General features: G+C 42.6%; 2 protein-coding genes across 3 annotated transcripts; one reads left to right on the top strand and one right to left on the bottom strand.

The window, feature by feature from the left end:
- Positions 1-2,033: 2,033 nt before the first annotated feature.
- Positions 2,034-13,869, top strand: arhgdia (Rho GDP dissociation inhibitor (GDI) alpha). Of its 2 annotated transcripts, none has more exons than XM_080043175.1 (6): positions 2,034-2,101; positions 9,990-10,185; positions 10,635-10,718; positions 11,207-11,283; positions 11,437-11,500; positions 12,209-13,869. In XM_080043175.1, the coding sequence occupies exons 2-6, from the start codon at positions 9,996-9,998 to the stop codon at positions 12,409-12,411; spliced, it is 618 nt and encodes a 205-aa protein (XP_079899301.1). In that variant the 5' UTR covers positions 2,034-2,101; positions 9,990-9,995; the 3' UTR covers positions 12,412-13,869. The 2 variants fall into 2 exon arrangements, with proteins under 2 accessions (XP_079899301.1, XP_079899302.1); XM_080043176.1 differs by having other exon boundaries at positions 2,059-2,153.
- A 1,100-nt stretch (positions 13,870-14,969) lies between these two features.
- On the bottom strand, positions 14,970-22,531 carry cdr2l (cerebellar degeneration-related protein 2-like; the record flags this gene model as incomplete). Its single annotated transcript, XM_080044777.1, has 5 exons — positions 14,970-15,945; positions 17,445-17,609; positions 18,154-18,302; positions 19,016-19,128; positions 22,453-22,531. The coding sequence occupies 5 exons, from the start codon at positions 22,529-22,531 to the stop codon at positions 14,970-14,972; spliced, it is 1,482 nt and encodes a 493-aa protein (XP_079900903.1).
- Positions 22,532-23,225: the final 694 nt, after the last annotated feature.

Raw genomic sequence — 23,225 nt, 5'->3', positions numbered from 1 at the left:
CACAAGTGATATTAGGATAGGGACGATATGGTCAAACCAGTTGTATTTTAATTGGAGAAAAGTGAAATGCACTTATGTAGGAGATGAGGATGAACCAAAGTTTCAGCATTGTATGAGTGCATGTATGACCTGTTTTTGTATTTTTTTGGTATAGATTTTACTATGAGCATACTGAAAATTGACTCATTCTTGTGGGGGCTGGAAGCAAAAACAACCAATGTTATAGAAACTGATGGGGGTTCAGGTTTTTCCTAGATGACCAATGAATTGATTGAAGGTTATCCAATTACAAACTAACTAAAATTAAACAACTGCAATTCTTTGTAAGCATTGCAAGTGAGGTCAACACTCTAGTCTAGCAAGCTTTAAGACTTTTGCAGCTGCCAAATAAACGACTTACGTAAAAACTGGTGTTATTTGTGGATTGTTGAATTGTCAGTCACTGTTAAGCTGGAAGGGGACTTTCCTCAGCTTGGCAACCGGAACAGTAGGGCAGTACCACATTTAGTTTGTGCTTAAATGCACTTACACACCTCAGCCGCTAGATGTCCTCTGTATCAACCATAAATGTCATCTGAGGTTTAGAGCCTACTGCTTATTGAGATGTTCCTCTACCTCGCCACGCCTCTAACAGTGAACTGAACAATGGAGGATAACATAAAGGACCTATGTAGTTCATAGGCTGCCGTTTGCAAGTGTAATCTGGGAGTAAGCTAGAAAACTGAAGTGTAAATAAAATAAACAAAGTATCAAATGTCTGAACCTCTGGAGGCAAAGTATGTAGCAGAAGTTTGCATGCCCACGCGTGTCGCGAGCGCAATTTCCCCGGAAGCGTTTGTAAAGACAAAAAGTTTCGATTGTTACGACATGCTGTTTCCGGTTAGTTTTACATGATTAAAGCAAAATAAATAAAAGTACTGTACCCTTATATATACTATCTGTGTACGCTACACACTCTTAAAATACATATTAAATCGGGTGTAATAAGTAAATGTACATCAATTCCTGGTATTTTCTATTTTAGATCACGTATTTTGCATGCAATTAAATGTAGGTTTAACCAAAAATAAATGAAAAGTAGATCAAACGTAATTAATTACTCTCTGGAATGTAAAGTAGAAGTATAAAATAACTCTAAAGACGTCCATAGGCTATATTTAAAAAAATTAAACTTCAATGTTAGAGTATAGAGAACAATCAAAATCCACATTGGCTGTTGTCTTATGTATACACAAAGAACACATTATCAGTCACTTTTATGTTATATTTTGCCTAAATGAACTCACTTATTAACTATTTGTTCACATTTTTTAAAAACTTCTATTCTTAAAAAAAAAAACATTAACCACAAATAAATGGAAATGTAGATAGGTACATATAGTGGTGTCAAATGCATGTTACTCTCTGAAATGTAGAGTGGGTGTTAAATAAAAGGAAACATCATTTTCCACAATTGTAGCCTATAAGCAAGTTAGCCAACTTAAAACATACAACATACAAAGGACACCGGCTGTGGCCCCCTTGCCATCTTGGAAAAGATACAGCACCATCAAAACTCGGACTAGCAGATTGAGGAACAGCTTATTCTCCATATACCCCTATACCCTCATCTGCATGCACACACTCACCTGCAAATAAAACCCATAGCTGCTAAAACACTATAATACAAACTGTAAGCACAATTGCAATGTAAATACTCTGCAACGGTCCCTGTGACAATATGTGCCATGTCTGTTTTATTACCTTTTATATACTATCTATATATGTTTATACTCATATTGTGTGTTGTTTACATCCTTATTTGTAGGCCTATCTGTTTCTTTTTATCCTTCTGTTTTTAAAACTTTTTTTAACCCCATTTATTGCTGCTGCACTAACCAACATTATGTCGTTGTATGCAGAGGCAGACTTTGCCCCGAGCAAAAAAAATCATGTTCTCTTTTAGATTCACGTTTTGTTTTCAAGGCTTTTATTTTGAAGGCGGCGCACCGGACGTGGCCGGCCCCTCGCGACCGCTCGCTCAGATTTTCCTCCGCAGCTTCACTACTTCACTTCTCTCTAGCATTCACAGGAGACTGTCCAGGCTTCAAGCGGCACAACGGTGAGAGTTGATGAAACACTTTTCTAAACTCTTCTAATAGCTCGTTTTTCTTGTAAGTATGTATCTCTGAGCTGCTGTAGCGTAGTTATAAAGTTTCCCGGCACTTAGCGAAGAAGTATTAGCAACTTTTACCCCGTGGAGGTGAATTTGTTTACCAAAAGAGCAACTTCCTGCCCGTTTCTACATCTAAGATTAATCAATGTAGTCCGAGTAATAGTGTCCTTTACTCTTAAACCGTCAATGTATTGCTAAATCGTAAAGTTATCCGGCGCCAGTGAGAGGTGTGTAGAAGCAATAGTTAAGTTATTCATTTCCGGGTGTTGAGTGTGATCTGAGCTGCCATTAGGTAACCGTAAAGCCAGCAAATGTACTTGATTTTTCACAATTAAACAAACAAGTATTGAATGCGTTTGACCAGTCGAAAAAAAGTTTATTCTGTTGATTAATTTAGTCTACTTAAAAATGTGTGTGTTTTTGCGGGAATCCACTGTCATGTGGTAGGCGAGGAACACTTCTCTGCCACTTCCTGGATCTTCTTTTTGATTTGAATTAGCCCTGGAGTGGACTACTCACACCTTGCAGCCTCCATGTTGGCTTTTTTTTCCACTGTTAAAAGTGAAGTGCACAGTAGATCAAAAGTGCTTTAAGTGTCTGCAGATGTATTTCCTCTTCTCCTTTGTCTGTTTGTTCAGCTGTTTGCTTAGCCTAATGGCTGATAAGTGATTTCTCAAAGAGATCATCCAAACCGTGAATCCTCCCTTTCCTTCCTGTCTCTCTGTGTGATAAATGGCCCTGAAGGAGAATATATTTCCTCGCGTGTACGAGTTAGAAAAACGTTCACTTGATACATTTCTATCAAAACCTTTTATTTATTTCAACACAACCTAAGAATTTGCAGCAAGTAGTGGAGGGCGGATATCTTATTTTCTGTTTGTCATGCTGAGTTAGCCTGAGGAGTCAGAAGGATCTACTAAAAAGGAGCAGGAATGTAGAATTTTCTTTCCCTGACAGGTATCTCCCTGCCGTGTAGGCCTATAATAAGTTCCAAACATGTGCCAGCAGCTCACAGCGAAGAGTGCAAAGTTCGAGAGACTGCTGGCCTGCACCGTAAAATATCCCACCTATTAGCTTGCGTCCTGATGCAAGTGAAAATGTGTATAACACTGTAGTGGATAAGTGACACAATGTAATGGGCTGCTCGGTACAGTTTTGATAAACATTAAATTTTTTATCATTATTATTTTCTACTCCAATTTCCCTTTGGGGATGCAAATCTATCCATCTGGTTATCTACATAGCTATCTATTTTAAAGCATGACTCATGTCAGGGGTCTCATCTGTTTTAGCTCGGTCTCACAGGGGAATTCACACACACACACACACACACACACACACACACACACACACACACACACACACCAGTGTGTGAGACCAGTGTGTGCTATAGTAACGATTAGCCCTTTGTTTTTCATATTGTGTGGTCCTCCCTGAGTCAGAACAGCAGCTTTCAGAAGTACCTTCGGCACAGGAAAATGTTAGGAGAACTTCTGCCTGTTTAAGGCCATTAATTTAATTATTATTATTGTGATTATACTGCTGTCATTCTGCATTGTGAGCAGGCTGTTGCCCAGGGAGAGCAGTCTGAATTCAGGCCTGTATAGAGACTCCTGCAGCGTGGGGGAATAAGCCTTGACATTTCAGCTGGCACCTTGGCTTTCCCATTCACTCCCAGCTTCCTGCTGCAGCTCGCAGGGACTTCTCACCAGCTCTATTTTTAAAGCTTCCTATTTGTTTGGGTTCTTCCTGGGATAGACCCGTGTTTTTTTGGTGTGTGTTTTCTCTAACAGTGCACCTTTCTGTTTGTCCCGTTCTTTGTAATATTATGCGGATATTGCTCTCGGACCGATTCTCTTCCACTTAAAGGTGCAGTCAGCCATTCTGGAGAATGTTTGTTGACAAAATCACTTTGTCAAAATCAGTGAAAATATCCTCACATCCACTCACTAGCTGTACTGTGTGTGAACTGGAAAACATACTCCTAGTGTATAAACCCTGGATTTGTAATGGCTAACGCACTGCACAGCGGATCTTGAGGAGATATTCACCGATTTTGACCAACATTTATTTTGACAACAAGCACCAGAATCATTGACTCCACCTTCAATCAGTTAACTTTTCTAATGTGTTTTTGTGTTAGCCTCATGCTCATTGTGTTTGTGTTGCATCAGCCCTTTAACAACACTTTCTCAAAGCTTTTGGTATGTGTATGTAGCACTACATCCATACCATGACCCAACACGATTTAATCTACAGACATCCCATTGTCCTTTTTGAATTCATATAATTGCAAACAGAATGCTTAGTTTGGGTTAGAGTTAAGCAAATCATTTGTGCAGTTCAGCTTTGCAGTGTGCGGTTAGGCGCCGTGGAGGATGTGAATCATCTCTCGTCTGAAAAAGGAAGTTTGCAGTAGTTTCTCGACAGACAAAAAAAAACTTGGGGGCCGCCAGATATGCCACTTAGCCACGTATCATCATGTAAAAAGGCTTACCAAGACGAGTTAGTGTTGTTTGCTGCAGTCATTTATTGTATGACTTTATTTAAACACAAAGTTTTACAAAGAAGAACATTTTAGTGAATGCATGTGCTCTTTCCACAGCTCCAGGTGCATTGTCATCCACTGTTGCTTCATCATTTCTTTCCCCAATGGTGGGTCAAGGGGACCAAAACGTTGATTTGTTCATTTAAAGGTGCACTATGCAGTTTCAGGGGAGAAGACATTTGTTTACATTTGCAGAGTTTGCAGTTAGCTTACAAAACATATTTTCTCCATATGTTAATTCTTAGTATTGAATAATTCGATCATCATAAATCAAAACCAAATTATTTTGAGGCACCTTGAACCAAACATAAGAATGGGATATGTTTATAAACAAAACGGTGCATGGGCCCTTCCTACTCTTAACAACTGGGAAACACTTAATTTAGGGTAGCTTTCTAACTTCAAACAGTGTTTCAGGGATCCAATTTCCCTGTGAGGAAAGGTTGTTGATGCAGTTGTGAAAATGTTCACTTCTCTGACACACCTAAAGTTACAGCACCTTTTAGAGTAAAGGGACTTGCATGTTGCACCTTGACGTGACAAGGTTGCATCGAATACAGAATGCAGATGTTTTTTGGCAGACGGAGATCAAAGCATGCATCCACAGATCTGTGGGTAGCAATCTTCAATGGGGAGGTGAAACCCGAGAGCTTAATGTCACCTCACAAAGGTTGCCGACCCTCAGTCAATTTAAGCGAGGAAACTTTCATGCCCTGTTGTTCTCTCTGTGCTAAAAACTGTGTGGTTTCACCAGTAGGCCTACCAGTATCAATCATAAGGCTTCCACTTCTCACATTATCCATAAATGTTACTCCAGCGTGTGCATTTTTCTGATTTATTTCTGTCTGCCACATGCCTGCTGAGTTATCATTGGAACACATGGCTCATTAGAGTGTGTCTGTGATGCATGCCAGTAGTCCACCGTTTTGTGCGATAGGATATGTTGTAGTGAAGTTAGATGGCTGGGGTTGCGCTCAAGGTTTTCTACTAAGATAACGTATTCCACAAGCTTCTGGGCTACTTAATGTTGCTCTCCCTTAACACTTCGCCACACTGTTGTTCAGCAAAGCCTGAGCTGTAGCACCTATACTGCAGACATGGGGACATGGATGGTAGAGGAAGATGTAGATCTACAGCTTTTGTATTCTTCAGCTTGACTTGCACTCGGTCTGAATTGATAGGGTAATTTAATGTAGTAGCTAACCGGAGTTCTTTAATATTTGGGTGTGAAATGGTGACTTTGGAGATGATTGTAAGTGCGTTCAGAAAATAATATATTTATCAATTCAAAAAGTAATCATGCGTTATTTTATTGCTTGTTTTTTTTTCAGCTTAACCTGGACAAAATAAATGACTAGTGGACTCAAAGGATTTTTTTTTTTTTTTTTTTTTTTTTTACATGTGTTTTATTTTGAGTCCCTGCAAACACCATAGTAGACCATTCTGAGTGACTTGTTGAGCGAGATGTGATGTGCAAATTGAGGTCATGACGGCAGCGTTTCCCAAACCTCTGGTTTCCCTGTCGGAACGAATTCCAGAACTGAGTTTTCCAAAAATATCAACACTTTGGCTGGAGTTTGCAAAATGCTCCGGGTTTAGTGTGTGTGGACAAAAGGCAAAACCGCACGATTAAAGATGGGGTTACCAATATACGTGTGAACAAAGCCTAAAGTCTCCTAGTGTACGCTGAAATGAATGATGTTAATTAGTACACAGCCTATAGGCTCTGTAAACTGGTATGTAAACAAAGGGGGCCCCACAGTATAGCTATAATATGCCTGGCGTTTACAGAGCCAATGCTGTGTATTAACACTGGATTTTTTTTCAGCGCACATATTCACTGATTTTGACAATACGCTTTCTGCAGAATTGCTGAGTCCATCTTTTTTAACACACACACACTTCATAAAGCCTGTATCATCCCACAGGGGATTCCTCTTGTCCCCACTGAGCTCACCGATCAATTATCTTTAGTGTCGAGGACACTAATGAACTCCAATCATCTGTGACACCTTCCCCGAACACTTCCCTGTCCCTGAACGTCTCGTTAGCCGTAATCCCACTTTCTATACTCTTACCCGCTCAGCTGTGTTGCTAGGGTAACGGGCCTAATCCATAGCCTCAGCTGCTGGCGAGCCCCGGTGTGTTTTTGTAAATCTGTGCTATTAAGCCCCTTAAGGTAAACAGATAATCGCGCCAGGTTAGGACAGCAGGCGGTCAAGAGGTTCAGCGGTGGCAAGTCCAGTGTTTGTTTGCTGCAATCCCATGACCTCTGTAATTGTCTCGCAGCGTGCCCAACAATGCCCATGCCTTTGGCTGTCAGTTAAGTTGTGTTGCCAGTTTAGCCACAGCCCGCATTGTTTGAGCAGAGTTTGCCAGAAAAAGACTGTGCAACATTATGAGGGTGGTGAGTGATTAGGCCAATATTGTTCAAATTGATAAATTTTATTTTTGTTTGCTGAATTGACAATTTCGTACTTAGTTTTAGGATAGCGTCTCCTATTGATGTTGCTGTGTGCAGATATTGCATATCACATTAGAGACAAATACATTTGATTATGTTGAAACATAGAGGCTGCAGGAAAGTTGCTCTGGGTCAGCCGTACTTAGCAATCATACACTGTACTGTAAAAACACAATGGTGTTGTTAGTAACCTTAAAGTTCCATTTTTAAAGTGACTTAAAGAAATCGACTTAAGTTTTCCAACTTGAGTGTCATATGCGGCATTACTGAAACTCTGAATGTAATTTGGAGTTTTCCGATAGTTTATATAGACTCTAAAACTATAACCCTTTTTTGATATTTAACTTGAGAAGTCTTGTGAACCTTGATACTGTCAACATGTAATTGGCTAAAGTAAACCAGTACTCCACTGATTTAGCATTGCACTCCTTCGCATTTGTTCACGTTGTCGGTCTATGCGGAAACAGAGATTTATTTTTTATACATCCTCCTTCCTTCTCAAAACGTGGCGCCCAAGTTTCCTGCAATGCAACCCAGAGTAAGCCAAGCGCACTTCTGCCTAACTCCACAGCACCGGATTTATTTTTTGTAATTTGCGGTCCTCAGTCCCTACTGATTCCAGTGAACTCAGTATAATCATCTCCCTTTGCAGCTCTCTCTCTCTCAGGAGACGCACAGACGTTTCATACACATTCTTTCACATGCTCCCAAAGGCCTGTAAACAGACTTAGATTTGTTTGTGCTCCATAGACTTTAAATGCAGAAGCAGAATCTTTTTACGTGTCCCCCTGTGTCTGTAGGGACTATTAAGTGAGTGTTTTAGTGCAGCTCAACAGCACTTCCTCCTTCTGTGACTGTTGCAGAGGGCTCGAATGACAAGAGACCAGAACAGGAAGTGAGGAAAAAAAAAAAAAAAAGCCAACCTGTCTTCCGTCTCTCTACTTGTAGAATGATATGACTGCATGGCTAAGCTATCTTGTTTTCCTGTCTGTCTGTTTCTCTGAGCAACAAGGAGCCTCTCACTCATTCTCTCCCACCAGACACACTCAACACACAGCTGACCAGCACCATCGCCAGACCAGGAATTTGTATGTGTGCTTTTTACGGGGCGCACAGAGGCCCCATTTGGGTGAAAGAAAAAAAAACATGGTGCTGTGCTCTCACTTCCTGCTTGGCTAATACCCAACTATATATGGCAGAGACAATAGAACAGGGAGGGGGGGGGGGGGGGGGACAAACTAGTTTTTTGTGTTGTGCACAAAATGGACTATGGACTATGTTTGACACAGTGTTGATTTATTGCCTGTTTGCCTTCGTCTGATTTTGTAAACCTGCCTTTGTTGATTTAGGACGACCTGCTGTTTGGACTGATTTGACAGATATGAAAGGGTATCACTTACGCTAACTATGGAACACATTTAGTTTAGTCAGACTTTCATGGAGAAGCAGTTTGTGTACGTCTTCCTCTTATGCTTACACTGTTTCTGGCTTTTATGTGCAGTGATTACTTCTTCTTTTTTTTTTAAAGAGCGATTAACCCTCTTTATGCCAAGTGGCTCTGTGCTTTGGTTGAAATTCACTGGAACACAGGAAGTTGGGTCAAGGTTGAACAGTGAATAAACTAAATGTGACTGACGGCACACGGCTAATTCAGACAAGCAGTTCTCCTAATAACACCATTTCGGGATGGCGCTGCTCTATCGACAAGCCAATAATACCTTGTATTTTTTTTTGTTGCCATGAAAACAAGCCCCAAACACCATTCGAGCGATATGTGTGTGTTGTGCTTTCGTCTCTGAGAGCTGAGGGGAGCAGACCACACAGAACAATGAGCGCAACCAATTGTCCAGCAACTGCCTCTCTTGGCTCTTGCAGGTGTTGATCAGCTTTCTGCACCCCAGCATATGCTCACCAGATGTTATTAATAGATGGCTCTTCTCTTTGTTTTTTCTCAAGCAGCATTTAATAGGCGGGACAAAAGTAGTTTTTATAGCGTCTTTCAAGCCCCTCCCATCTTCTCGCAAGATGAGGATGACCTCACTTTGTTTTTGTGTTGCACAAATCGGCATCCTGTTTTGGGGTGGAGATATTAGCAATGTTAGCGCGCCACTGCTGTTCTTTTGTCCCACTGCTAAAGTTTGTGTTGCAGATAGAGAAATGTGAGGGAGAAGCCTGGAGCCCTGCTAATCATCAGCCTTTTAGACCAGTGGCTTCTGCTGCTGCTTCTGCTGTGTCAGAAAAAAACTGAACCCGCCAGCAGCCAAGTCCACCAATAGTGCCAGATGGTTTTTGTGTGTGTGCTACAGAGCTTGGAAGGACAAAAACACAATAAAACTGTCTTTAAAATTTTTGGGACGAAATATTGCAAAGATGTCCATGATAGTCCACATGGACCTGGTTGAGAACAAGTTTATTGACTTGACTGGGGAAAAGAGAAGCCTTTAAAAAAAACTAAACTATTCAGAAAAGCATACTTCAGCCAATCCCAGTGAAAATATCAGGGTACATGGAATAGTACAAACAAACAGTAATGTGATGTATACAACGGTGCCTGGTCTCTCTGCGTGAACACTTCTAGAGCCGCCCCCACCAGCCAGGTCATAGTTCAGTTCACTGACGTTTCTCTATGGATTTTTTTCAGTCATTTGTAATAATATCCCGGCCAGCAGCCGGATGTCTTAATAACCATGAAGGAGAGATTTGATTAGAGCAGAGAGAGAGAGGGGGGGGAAAGAACGAGGAAATGGTCTGTTGTGTCCTTTTTTTTGTGACTTAATTTTCTGTCGTCTAACCAGTTTTCTATATATTATTTTTAATGGCAGCACACCATGGCAGAGCAGGAACCCACAGCAGAGGAGCTGGCAGCGCTGGCTGCAGCCAACGAGGAGGTGGAGGGCTCGGTCAACTACAAAGCCCCGGCCCAAAAGAGCTTACAGGAGATCCAGCAGCTCGACGCAGATGACGAGAGTCTGCGCAAGTACAAAGAGACACTGCTGGGCCAAGTCGCTGCCGTTGGAGGTAAGTGATCGCTTAACCGCCAAACTTAAACTTACTTTAATAAAAGTGTATGTGTGTCTGTGTGTGTGTTTGCACTACCAATAGTGCCGGGGAAATTTAACCTTTAGTTGTTTGTGGTGGAAACAATTCCTTTACTCTTAAACTAAGAGTTTTTCACTTATAAACAGCACTCTTTTTCCAGTTGATTACTTACCTTTTAAAAAAAAATAAAAAATTCATTTCATAAAATGATGTAGTGGTAATGTAGTTTTAGCATGTTTTTAAGAGCCAAATGTATCATACATCAGACAGTTACCAACATATGAACAAATCTTTCTGTAATAACCTTCATAATTGTGCTTATAATGATGACGGGGCTTAAAAGAAGTTGAGATATTTGGTTAAGAGTAAATGAAAAAAACTAATGTTGGTCCTAATTTTGGATACTGTGGCCTTTCTCTTTGTCCTAGATCCCACCATCCCCAATGTCCAGGTGACACGAATGACTCTGCTGTGTGAGACTGCACCGAACCCTCTAGTCCTCGACCTGACGGGTGAGTAGAGTTTACCTGAATGCACAGAAGCCCACATTTAGGCAGCTGTCTTCCTCTCACAGAGCACACACTGGTAGAATTAGCTCGAATTGACATTAATTATGAACAGTAATCACTCACATGCTTGAAACCAAATGAGCTGCCGGGCCATTAGTCCACTAATTAGTACTGACTTGATTCCAGTGCAAGTGGGCTAATGAGCCATTTCCTGGTGGCACTCCTGCCCTCTCTGGGTGGTCACACTGCTGCAGGAGAGCACTTTGCCACCTGGTGGTCAGTATCGTCACTACAGGTTGTTAAAAGCACAGTCAAACTGTATTTGGACTTTTTTTAGATTAATCTTTTTCTAAAACTAAACCATAACACCCCTTATTGCTTATTAGTCCTCCTTAATATGTTTTAATCTGAGTAAAGATGTTCCCATGTTGGTCCAATGTGATACATCTCAACACTCTTCACTCTTACTGGACTTTTCTTTTGCCTCCCAGGAGACCTAGAGAACTTCAGGAAGAACCCAATGGTGCTGAAGGAGGGAGTGGAGTACAGAGTAAAGATCAACTTCAAGGTGAGGGAGTTGTCTGGTCTTTGTGAAACCCAGGATTCATCTCTGTTTGTCGTCTTGGAGACGGTTGCCGTAAGGGAGCTGTAGCTGCAGTGAACTGTGTTTGTCATGGGAAGCTGTAGCCGCAGGGTTTGACACTTCTGTTGCCTGTTGCAGGTCAACAACGAGATCGTGTCGGGCCTGAAGTACTTTCAGCAGTCATTCAGGAAAGGAATAAAGGGTAAGATATCATTTCATCTCTGCAGGTGGTCATTTGACATTTGGGAAGAACGTTTGTTTATTTTCTCTTTCTATGAGTTAGACGAGAGAATCAATACCGTTCATGCTCGTTTGTAATAGAGTAGAAACTGGGGGAGACGGCTAGCTTGGCTCTTTACGAAAGATATAACAATCTGCCTACAATCTACCCAAAGTTATATACTTAACATGTATATGTATCTTCATTTAATCTATACAAAAAAAGCCCAAGTGTAAAAACTTTACCTTTGGGATATGGGTGTTAAGGTTTGTGAAACTGTTTGCGATACTCATCACTAATCAATGAATATCTTGATGAATTAAAGGTAGAGAACGCTTGTTTTCAAAATATTTTTTTGTTCAAATCAGTGGATATGTCATTGTCCACTACCTGTAGAGATACTGTGTGTGCGCTGACAAAAAGATCCAGCGTTAATACACAGCCTAGGCTCTGTAAAGAGGAATGTTGCTAGTTATGATAGGCCCCCTTTTGTTTGCAGAGCCTAGGCTGTGTATCGACACCAAATTATCTTTCAGCGCACGGACACCTATCCGATTGTGAGGAGATATTCACAGATTTTGACGACAAAGTGATTTGGACAAGCGTTCTCCAGAATCGCTGACTCCACCCTTTTAATAGTTTACTCTCGGTATTTTGCTTCTTACAAGTCCTTTTCTCTCTTACGTACAGTTGACAAGACTGAGTACATGGTCGGCAGTTACGGGCCCAAGGCGGACCACGAATACGAGTTCCTCACCCCCATGGAGGAGTCACCTAAGGGCATGATGGCCCGCGGCACCTACAACGTCAAGTCCAAGTTCACCGACGACGACAAACACGACCACCTCTCCTGGGAATGGGGCCTCACTATCAAGAAAGAATGGAAAGACTGATCTCCAACCCCCTCCTCCCTTTAGCCATCCCCCTATCAACGTCTTCCTCCGCTTTGCCCCTCTTCATTTCTTTTTTTTGTAATTTCTCTTAAGCTTTTGCTCTCTCTCCGTCCATTGACGCCCGCACTTACTGCCACCCTTTCCCCCCTTCTTTTTTTTCTAAATTCCAATCACTTCATCATTCCTCCCGTCATTAATCCCATCATTTGTTGCAGCCTGTGAAGTATTAAAAACCTTTTCAAAATGGAGAGAAAGCAAATGTGCACACTCTAGATTATGTGGTTATGGTTTCTTTTATGAAAGACAAAAAAAAGTCTAAAATTCTCTCCTGAAGTGATGAACTATGTGATTCCCTCTTCCCCTTGCCACTCTTTTTCTTCCCTCCTTTCCTTGCTCTTTTTTTATTAGATTAAGATTCTTTTGTACAACTACCGTGATCTGCCTTTTGAAAGCATCATGTAGAATGTAGTAGTGCTGTATGTACGCGACGTGGCCACTGTACGGTCATTGAGCAATCTTTTGCTGGACACAACTCTTTGGGCGCAGCCCTTCTAAAGCCTCTGAGCAAATCTGTACCAGGGTCTAAATGATTTGGAATTCAGGCCAGCACTTTTTCAAAACAATGTAACGCCCCAAAGAAAATCTGCTGATTTAAAAAAAAAAAAAAAAAAAATACCTTGGCTTTAGGTATGGCTGTTCCTCTCTTTTCAGGGTATTTTTGGCTGTATTATTTTTTTTTAAATAGCCATGTGGCCTTAACAAGAACCCCTTAAGGAAGAAATAGAAAACCCCGATTGAGCCTGTTTGCCTTCAGATTATATTTGCCTGACCATCATGTTGTTGAGCCTGTTTTCTTTTTTTATAACAATACCTGTCATACACAGACAGGGAAGCAGGACTTTTAACATCTTGTATTTCAGGTTTGATGATTTGTAAGAAAGCTATTACATGTTGGTGTCCATCATATTGGCTCTATTTACACCTTTTTTCATCGCTGTACTTGTAGTTTTCTAAATATCAGTTGAATTAACTTTTTTTTTAAAGATAATTTACAATGGCTGTAAATACGAGTCCAGGGTTGTACTAATGGCTTTCTACCACCTCCAGTCATAGAGGCCGTAACTCCATTATTTCCGAGGTGTTACCTTTTTAATGCTGAAGTTTATAATATTGACTGTGCCTCCCTCTTACAACCACGCGCTGCTCATGCTGACTTGTCAGTGAGCTGAAATGGTCATCTTCTCAAGCAGCACACAGGCATCAGTCCAAAACCTAGACACGGCTGGGTAACGCACTCCCAACCATTTCAAAAAGTGTTTCGCTCTTTTTATACACTCCATTAATACGTGAATTTCATGTGTAACGGATTGATGTTTCTCTCTGTGGGGTTGGGGTTTGACTGTGTGTTACCTACAGTTTACTGATCTCCTGTGTTCACATTAAAGTGTCCATACTGGGCCCTGCACGTGTCCTCTTGTTTTCTTTTGTTATTCACCCAGAACAGAAACTGGATCTGGATTTTAAATATTGTGTGAAGTATTGGAACATTATTTTTTTTTTATTATATAAAAATGCAGAAGGCTGTAAAGTTTGTCTATTATGTGCTACTGCAGCAACAACTTTCAAGCGATTGTTCCATCCCTGAGCTATTTGACACGAATAAAGGAACATGGTTGATACATTTATTTGAATCAGAAAACATTTTAAATGTTACTACTACAAGAAAAACAATCTGATAGTACAGTGCAGAAGTGATGTTATGATCGAACGAATCCCTTAAACGGATCATTCCCCTGCAGCTTGTAACGCATTCTGTTAACTGACCACAGAGCCATCATCTCCTTCACCAGATGAGTTATTATAAACCATGTAAGTAAACGAATACCCGTCAAACACTTACGCACAGAACACTTTGGCAGCTGTTGAACAAAGTCAAATATCACTTTGTTGCATCTATAAGCAACACTCAAGCTGATGGCTAGTTTGTGTGCTTTAGCTTCTACCTGCTTTTGAAGAGGAAAAAATATTCAGCACTTAGTGTTTATTAGACGGATGCATGCTTCAAATGCTCTAAGAAGTTTCAAAGCCAGTGGCCATTTGTTACTTTTTTTTTAGTATGTATTATTTGGCTTAATTATTGTCTTCCATAAATAGAACATAACATAGGAATATAATTAAGTCATTTCTGCATCGGTACATCTCAGTTACAAACACTACACCACACACTGGACTGTCTTAGACAGAAACGAAAAATCTTTCATTCTGATTGTTACTCAGGAAAAAAAAAGGCTTTTTGACCGCATTGGCCATCTTCCATCCATGTAATGAAATATAACATTTGGCAGTTTCAAGCTAATCAGCCAATCTGACAATATGCATCATTAACCACCATCGGTCCATCATCCACAGCTACAGGCATCCGTCTGGTCTGGTCTGGTCAGGAGGAGTGTTCAATACGTAAGACGAGAAGCCTTTCGAAAACAGCGAGGTATATTATGATAAATCTTGTGCAGTCACTGTTTTTCAGTGCGTGCAGCGCCGTTACTGGTCGTTACTGATCATTTGTAATGCTTCCTGCTCTTGGTGGAGTGCATGTCGCGCTTGGTCTTCTGCAAGCGGGAGAAGATCTCTTTGAAGAGCGCCTTGTACTCGGGCGTGTTCTGGCTCAGACGCTTGTCCACCTGCTCCACCTGCCTGCTGATTCCCTCCAGAGCCTCTGGGGTGGAGGGGGTTTGAGGGGGCGTGGGAGGGGCTGCGGCGGCCATGGGAAAGGCGAAGGCCCCCGTTGACGATGAGGAGGAGGTGGAGGGCCCCGGGGAGACCATGCTGTACTCCTTCATGGACGGGTCTCTGGAGACGGGCCGCGAGGTCTGCACCCCGGCGTGACACAGGCTCTCCTCGTGGCGCCGGCACTTGCCCAGCAGCTCCTCGTACTTCTCCAGCAGCGCGTGGTACTGCTCGTCCACCTCGCGCAGGATGGACATGCCCCGCTTACGCACCCCGTTGGCGTGGAGCGCGTAGCTGCCCTGGCGCCGGCCTGACGCATCACGGGCCGAGATGGCGTTCAGAGCCGTGTCGCTGCAGCTCTTTCTCACCGGCTGCTGCTGCCCCCCTGTGCCCTCTCCTCCTCCACCACCTCCTCCCTCAGCGCGCTCCTCCTCCAGCCCCGTGCCCTGCTCGGGGGTGTCCGTCTCGGGCCCGTTGCTGAGCAGTGTCTCCAGGTTGTCCTCCATGCCCCCCAGCAGACACAGCCTGGACTTGCGGAGCTGCTGCATCTCGTGGAGTTCGGCCTCCAGCTCCTGGACGCGCAGCTGGCAGCCCTCTGCGCCCAGGAGACGCTGCTCCAGACGCTCAAACTCCTGCAGCACACCGGAGCACTCCCGCTCAGCGCCCTCCCTCCTGGAGCGCTCGCTGGCCATGGCGGCGCGCAGGGACGAGACCACGCCCCGCAGACGCTCGTTCTCCTCGTCCAGCGGCTGGCTCTCAGCGAGGTCCACGCTGCCCGGGTTGGCCAAAAGGAAACCGTCCTCGTACCTGACAAAAAGAAGGAGAGGTGTCACGTCAATAACTGAACTGGATATTGGACTTTCTGGGCAATTCTAACACTTAATCAGTATGCTTTGATCTAAACCATTCCACATTAGATCTGGCTGTATGTTTAGGGTAGTTTTCCTGCTGTCTTTTGCAGACTCTAACAGGTGTTCTACCAAGATTGACCTGTATTTGGCTCCATCCATCTTCCCATCAACTGTTTCACTGTAGGGATGGTGTGTTGAGGTTGAGGTACAGTTTTCCGCCACGCATTTTGCATTCAGGCCAAAAACTTTCGAGTTTGGTCTCATCTGACTAGAACACCTGCTGAACATGTTTGCTGTGTTCTCCACATGGCTTGTGGCAAGGGCTGGAGGAAGGTGCTCTGGTCAGATGAGACCAAAGTTGAAGTTTTTGGCGTGAATGCAATACACTATGTCTGGTGGAAAACTTACACTGCACATCACCCTGAACACTCTATCCCCACAGTGAAACGTGGTGGCAGCACCATGCTGTGTGGGTGCTTTTCTTAGGCAGGGACAGGGAAGCTGGTGGGAAGATGGATGGAGCCAAATACAGGGCAATCTTGGCTGAGACACACCAATTGGGAAATCCATTAGAGTACAACAGAGTTGCTGCTACTCCTAAGTTAAATAGGCTATGTAAAAAATAACTATATTGTCAGTCACATCATTTTCATTGCAGCCATTCCACATCTGTGTCTAAATGTTTAATATTGATATATTTCATTTATCTTTACGATCTCTTAAATGCAATTTCTAATGTATAATCTTGATGATGTATTTTATGCCCCTGTAAAGCACTTTGAATGGCCTTGTGTCTGAATCGTGCTATATTAATAAACTTGCCTTGCCTTGCCTTACTCTGCTAAGTTAGGCTAGCTATCGTTTTAACTTTGGACAAGTTCACTTGTTTACTTTACTGTCATATTTTCTTTTCCCCATTTGGATTTAGGATTTGGCTATCGTTTAATTAATCCAGATTTTGGTGCATCAAATTACAATTTTTTTCTTTGAAACATAGACATTTACCAAATTTGCTTCAGCTCTCTGCAGCTAGCCTCACTTAGCAGTAGTGCAGTTTGTTTTTTAGCTGTGTTTTCAAGTTCTTTTACATTTCCCATGATGTTTTCACCAAGTAGAACACATTTGATGTTCTAAAAATGTTTTTGGGTTAGGTAAACTAACAAAAAGTCAGATTCTGGTCTACACTCATTTTGGATTCAAACATCTATCAAAACCTGGTTTTGGCTTTGTAGGCATTGCAGTCTGATGTAAACCCTCAGGCCATGTTTACACGGTGAAAACGGAAAGCTACAGCTGAGTAATGAGTTCATTGTGTGCGCCGATTGTTTTAGCAACATGCTAATCTAAGATAAGATAAAGTGGTAACAAGAGCTGGCTTCATGAGTATTAATGTGTCTTCTGGGAGTGCCTTTTTGTACATGTATACAATACAAGTGGAAAACACTTAGTAGTGACCTTGGTGCAGTGCAGAGCTCCTTGAGGCAGGGGAAGGAGTGCACAGTCTTACGCCGCTCCTTCTTCTCTCTGTGGACCTTTAGCTCCTCCAGGGTCCGCAGCTCCTCCACTCGAGCACTCAGACTGTCCACCTGACCATGCAAGGTTTCCATGGTGCCCATCAACCTGTGTGCAAATACACACACACACACACACACACACACACACACACCTAAATGTTTGTTCTGTGTTTATTACGTCATTGACTTAAAAGCTGTCCTCGCTTCGGCATACCGCTCGCCTAAAGCCACAGTAAGTTACGAAGTTACAAAACAAAGAATTTCATAGAAATAACAAGGGGCAGTCATTGAAAAACCCCTCTTTAGCCTTTCAGACCACTAATATGATTTGGAAAGAACTTTGAGCCCTGATTATGATTATGGAATTTAGCTAAGGTAGAGGGGATATGCCTGTGAACGCATAACTGTTGTAACTTCTGCAAAAAAAATATGGAACAATGTAAATTACAAGGTTACTTCGTATCATTGTGATAGTCTTGCATGTTTACGTAAATGCTCAACAATAGGCACTGTCCCTATTTTAAATAATTATATCTCAAGCCTCAGTCTCAATGCACCAGCCAACAGTTGGTTTGTATGTGTCCGGGCCTCTCTTTTAAAGACCTAGTCACTAGTGTATGGTATTACCTGTGACATCATCCTTAGTTTACCTGTCTATCTTCTGCTGCGAGGCCTTGCTCTCCAGCACCAGTTTCTCGTTGGTGATCTCCAGCTCTCTGGCCGTCACGTCCAGCTGTTCGTACACCTTTGCATGCTGCTCGTTCATCTCCCTCAGCATCTCCAACTGCTTGGACAGGTACTGCAAGAGAGACAACAAATGAGGGTTACAATGAGTTGATTAGTGACTAAAGGAAATCATCAGTAGTTCATTGACAGTTGGAAAAGGTTGATACTGTAATTTGATAAAAAAGAAAACATTCCACTTATTGAGGTAGCAGTAACACCTGACGACAACCGTGTGTCACAATAAAGAAGATGTGAAAACTAGCAAAGCAGAGAAGCTGAAATACTTAATAGGCAAGTCAAATTATTCCATTACTAAAATGTTAAATAGCTAGTAATGGATAAAGCTATAGAAATATTGTTGAAATAGTTAGTGAAATAGTTAGCTTAAGGTAATCATTTGTTAATATAGCTAAAGTGTTTTTAATACAATATACCCTTTTATATCATTAAAATATGTCTGACCAGGGTAAGTCATGACTTACTTGAGTCATGAATGCCCTGTGATGTAAATATGTTTGTTTGGTTTCAAATCTACTATAGGTAATAAGGCCTATGTGTAAATTAGTTTTCAGGAACACATTATAACAAATATTTAATCCTATTGGAATCACATTCATCACTCTAGGCTCTTTAATTGTTTCTTAAAGCTTCCGACTGGTCAGGAGGAGTCATCTATTTGAGTTGAGATTCCAGTCTTTTCCCAAATAATTTCAAGGTCATCCTCTTTCCAAAGGCTCTATGCTTTACAATAATAGTTACAATATAAATGGGACCGGACAGGCTTACGTCTATCTCTTGCACTTGCTCCTCATTGTTGATGTACATCTGTTGAAGGTTGTCCTCCAGCTCCTTGTTTTGCTCCAGGAGAGTCTTGCCGAGCTCAGCTGCAAGGTGCAGGTCTAACAGGACAAGAAAGAAGAAACAGAAATAGACATCAGCAAGTGGGGAGAGTTTCGGGCACAGGACTTTGTTCATCCTTCTGGATATGGACATGCGCTTTTGAGGGAAGCACACTCTACAACTTTTGATAAGACCTTTCCTGATTAAGCAACGTTGACTTTAAAGATGTAGGGTGTAGGTTTTCTATATAAATGAATGTCAGTTACATTCAAGCCATTGCCAAAGGAGTTGACACGAGGGTGATAAAGCCTATCAGCTCCACAACACTCTCTCATATTTCTCATTATGGAAAGCGTTTACAAACTGGTGTCACCCCCTGACACTGGCGCTGCAGGTCAGAAAAATCCAAAGAAGCAAATGTTGATTCTATACTGCTAAGAAAAAAAACCTGGACGTAAAGCAGAAGGTATAAAATCCATGCGTGATCACCGAAGGCTTGATGTACAGTAGATGCACCCACAGTGTTGATGTAATTACTCCAGGGGGGCGACACTATAGTTACACACTATAGCTTTAAACCATACCTCTTTGATTGAATATCAAATGATGTGCTTGATTCTAACCCCTTTAGGTTTTCTAAAATAAGGATTTCCCAGGCCTGTTCCCATCTCAAGATGAGTTCTTGAAAACAAGAAGAGAAAAAAGCTATCGTCACACTGCCATTACAGTAAGAACAAAAAACATGACAAGCAAGCCTATACCATTGCTAAAGCTCAACAGCTGTGATAACCTGTAGCCATTGGCACACTGGGGGAGGCTAAGCAGTTGTAACATCTCCACAGTTGCTGTTATTCTACATCACAGCTTGTAGCGTATACATTATTCATCTTCTGTGGCGGTAAAGTAAACCTAGCTGGACTATGTGGGAGGAGGAGAATCCTGCTGGCGCTACACAACCGGAGGCCATAACAACAGAGCACTGGAGGATTGGAACGAAGAGGGAAGAAAACAGAGAGCCATTGACAGCCATTAGCAGACATGAATGCAGCGTTATATCACCACAGTGTAGGGCGCAAGCAAATGACAGGAACACACTCACACACACAGAGCATGCATCATCGAGGGTGTGATTAGAACTGATTTACTGTTGATCCATCTGTGTTAAAGTCTCAGCAATTCTGGAGAAATTCTTGTCGAAAAAAGAAAATTTTTAGTTCAAATCAGTGAATATCTCCTTACGATCCACAACCTGTCCATACTGTCTGTGCGCTGTGAAAAAGTTCAGTGTTAATACACAGCCTAGGCTCTGTAAACTGGCACGTTGATAGCTACGGTGGGCCCCCTTCAATACATAGGCTCCCCTTTGTTTACATGCCAGTTTACAGAGCCTAGGCTGTGTGTATTAACACCAGAATTATTTTCAGGGCACACACAGGACGGACAGGTAACGGATCGTGAGGAAAGATATTCACTGATTTTGACAGAGGTAGCCCATTTTTGACAACTAACTTTTTTGCCAGAGTTTTTTTTATCTAATTTAATTAAGAAACATTAGCATTGGATCACACTGTGCAAGGCCCTTGCCGCCGCTGGATATGCTGTAAACTAATTTCCTGTCCAAATGATGCAAAACAGATAACGCAAAGCTGGTCTGAACCGCCACAAGATAATGAGCAGAGAGACAGTGTGCGAGGAGAGCGAGAGAGAAGAGGTCCATCTCAGTCACAGCGCCATTCCAGTTCCTGAGGGCCAACACGTGCCGAGTTGTAGTTATGTAATTTCACAAGTGTGTACACGGATGAGGAAGCACCATATCACCAGGCGCCTATGAGCAACGAAGGCTGTCACATCTGTTCAAAACACGCTCATCGCAGCATCTATCCACACAGTATGTCTGTGTGTGTGTGTGTGTGTGTGTGTGTGTGTGTGTGTGTGTGTGTGTGTGTGTGTGTGTGCACCGAATGTGTTCATGTCTTTAATATTAGAGAGATGCAACAATTTTCCGTCCCGATTTCGATATCTGGGTTTTGGATATCGGCAAAACACAGATAGGCTACTGGACGATATCATGATTATTATTAGTTTTGGTGGTGATATAATGTGCGAGGTTGAAAAGACATCAAACAGTGTTCCAGAGATCCAATTTTCCTGTGAGGTAAGTTAGTTTATTCAGTTATGAGAATAATATAGTCTATACCTGACAACATTTTCACTTCTCTGACACACCCACAAAGTGCACCTTTAAAATGGAATGTTCATACATAGTTAAAAGAATAACATTAAAAATAGAACAAAAAGAACTACTATTGAATACGGATCGGTATTTTGATTGGTGGTGTCAGTGAGATATCCGATGAGTGCATTTGCAGCTAATATTGGATTAGATTGGTCCCATCCCTACTCATTCTCATGTGTTTCTGCCTTTTGAAAATCGTGCCCGAATACGTCTGCATGTAGCAGCCCCCACATCTGACCCAGTCGAGGCCTGGAAATCTCTGAATCTCTGATCCCCCGACTTAGGAGGAGGGCCAGTCTGGGGCTACCTAATCAGATCAGCCATGGGGCTTAATGCATTCAAGCTCCTCGCGGAATAATGCTGAGATGAGAGAAAGCAGACAGCATGGACACGCACACACACACACACACACACACACACACACACACACACACACAGAGGGAACAGATTTCACCTGCCTCACTCCTCTCTGACTACATATGATGAGACACAAAGCAGCTTTAGTTCTCTAGGTCAGCAAGTTAATCAAGGGATGGGGTGATGCCAAGGCCAGGGTTGACCAGACACATCAAAGTGCATCCAATACTGAGTAAGGCTGATCACAGCACTTCTGAGAAGATTTTCTAGAATGAATAGGATATTTTGTGCATTTTCCACACAATAAATAACATGGCAACCTCCCCCCAGATGAGCAGTGTTTTGATAGAAAGACTACAGGGAGAGAGTTGAATGCTGGGAGATGGAGGAGGAGGAGGAGGGAGATGAAACAGAGGCAACATTCACCCAGACAGACAGCAGGAGGACTATTCTTGGAAACAGCACTGACTGGCAAGATCAAAATAATTGGCAGGAGAGGAGAGTGGAGATGAAGGGCAGGCAGATCCAGAGAAATGCAGAGGCAGAGATGGGGGGCTTGGCAGTTTGCACTCGTGCGTGAAATGTGTCTTGGATGCGGCCTCCTTCCCCTTCCATCACAATCCACCCACCCCCATCTTTAGGCGAAGGAATCCATTTATCCCAGGCAGGCAGTAGCCAAGACAGAATAGCAATGATTGTGGATGGGGGGTAGACCACTGTTACATCGTTTGACACTACACGTCCCACACACAAACAGACACAACTTAAGACAGTTTAAATGACGTCTCACCTTGCTCCAGGTCCCGCTGGTCGTACCAGGGCTCCTCTTCCTCCGTTATAAACTCCTCCATCCTGCCTGCACGGAGCATGGAAGTGATGGAAGCTGAGCAACTTCTTCTTCAGCAGCGATGTCTGATCTGCCAATTCATTCACGGACGGCTCGGCCCGGCCCGGAAGTGACAACAAACAACAGCCTTTCTCGGGGCGTGTAGCGTGTAACCCTCTGGAGATAAATGACTTACATCGGGCTAAATCGCGGCGGCGCACCTGCTTCTTGGACCGTCTGCATATTTGAACCAAGCCGCATCCGACCTGATCAGACTTGCAGAAGAAGCTGCAAGGCGGCAGGAGCGGAGGAGAGCACCGCCGGGGCTGCTTGTGTTTGTCTCAATAGATTGTGATGTGCAGCACCACGGCCCTGCAAGACGCAGGTGGACAGCCCGCTCCCGAGTACTGAAGCTGCTGCGTTCAAGTGCCGTCAGAAATGCTGCGCGAGATGTGGGGGCGCTTTAACTATTCATAATACGGTTGCAGCGCTGCCTTTATGCTTGTCGTTGCATTACAGTGTAGAAACCTTTATAGGTCCATGGTAGAAACACTAGAATAGTCATCACTGAAATACACTTGAAGATAAAATGTCATGTTAATTTGTCATTGCTTATTTGGCTAAGTCATGTGTAGCCTAATGGTGCAAAACGTTTCAAGTGTTCCATGTTGTGTCGGGATTCATTCTTAATGTGATTAATATATTAGGACAACAATGAATAAAGGTTTTGAAATAAG

This window comes from Ammodytes marinus (assembly GCF_949987685.1).
Source record: "Ammodytes marinus genome assembly, chromosome: 16".
Taxonomy (NCBI): Eukaryota; Metazoa; Chordata; class Actinopteri; order Uranoscopiformes; family Ammodytidae; genus Ammodytes; species Ammodytes marinus.
Note: the sequence above shows the minus strand (reverse complement) of the source record. Positions and strands in the feature narration are given on the sequence as shown.

Coding starts and splice junctions, on each gene's coding strand:
- arhgdia (XM_080043175.1), top strand. CDS start 9,996: ATGGCAGAGCAGGAACCCACAGCAGAGGAGCTGGCAGCGCTGGCTGCA. Junction 10,186..10,634: donor CCAAGTCGCTGCCGTTGGAG/GTAAGTGATCGC, acceptor TCTTTGTCCTAG/ATCCCACCATCCCCAATGTC. Junction 11,284..11,436: donor GAGTAAAGATCAACTTCAAG/GTGAGGGAGTTG, acceptor TGCCTGTTGCAG/GTCAACAACGAGATCGTGTC.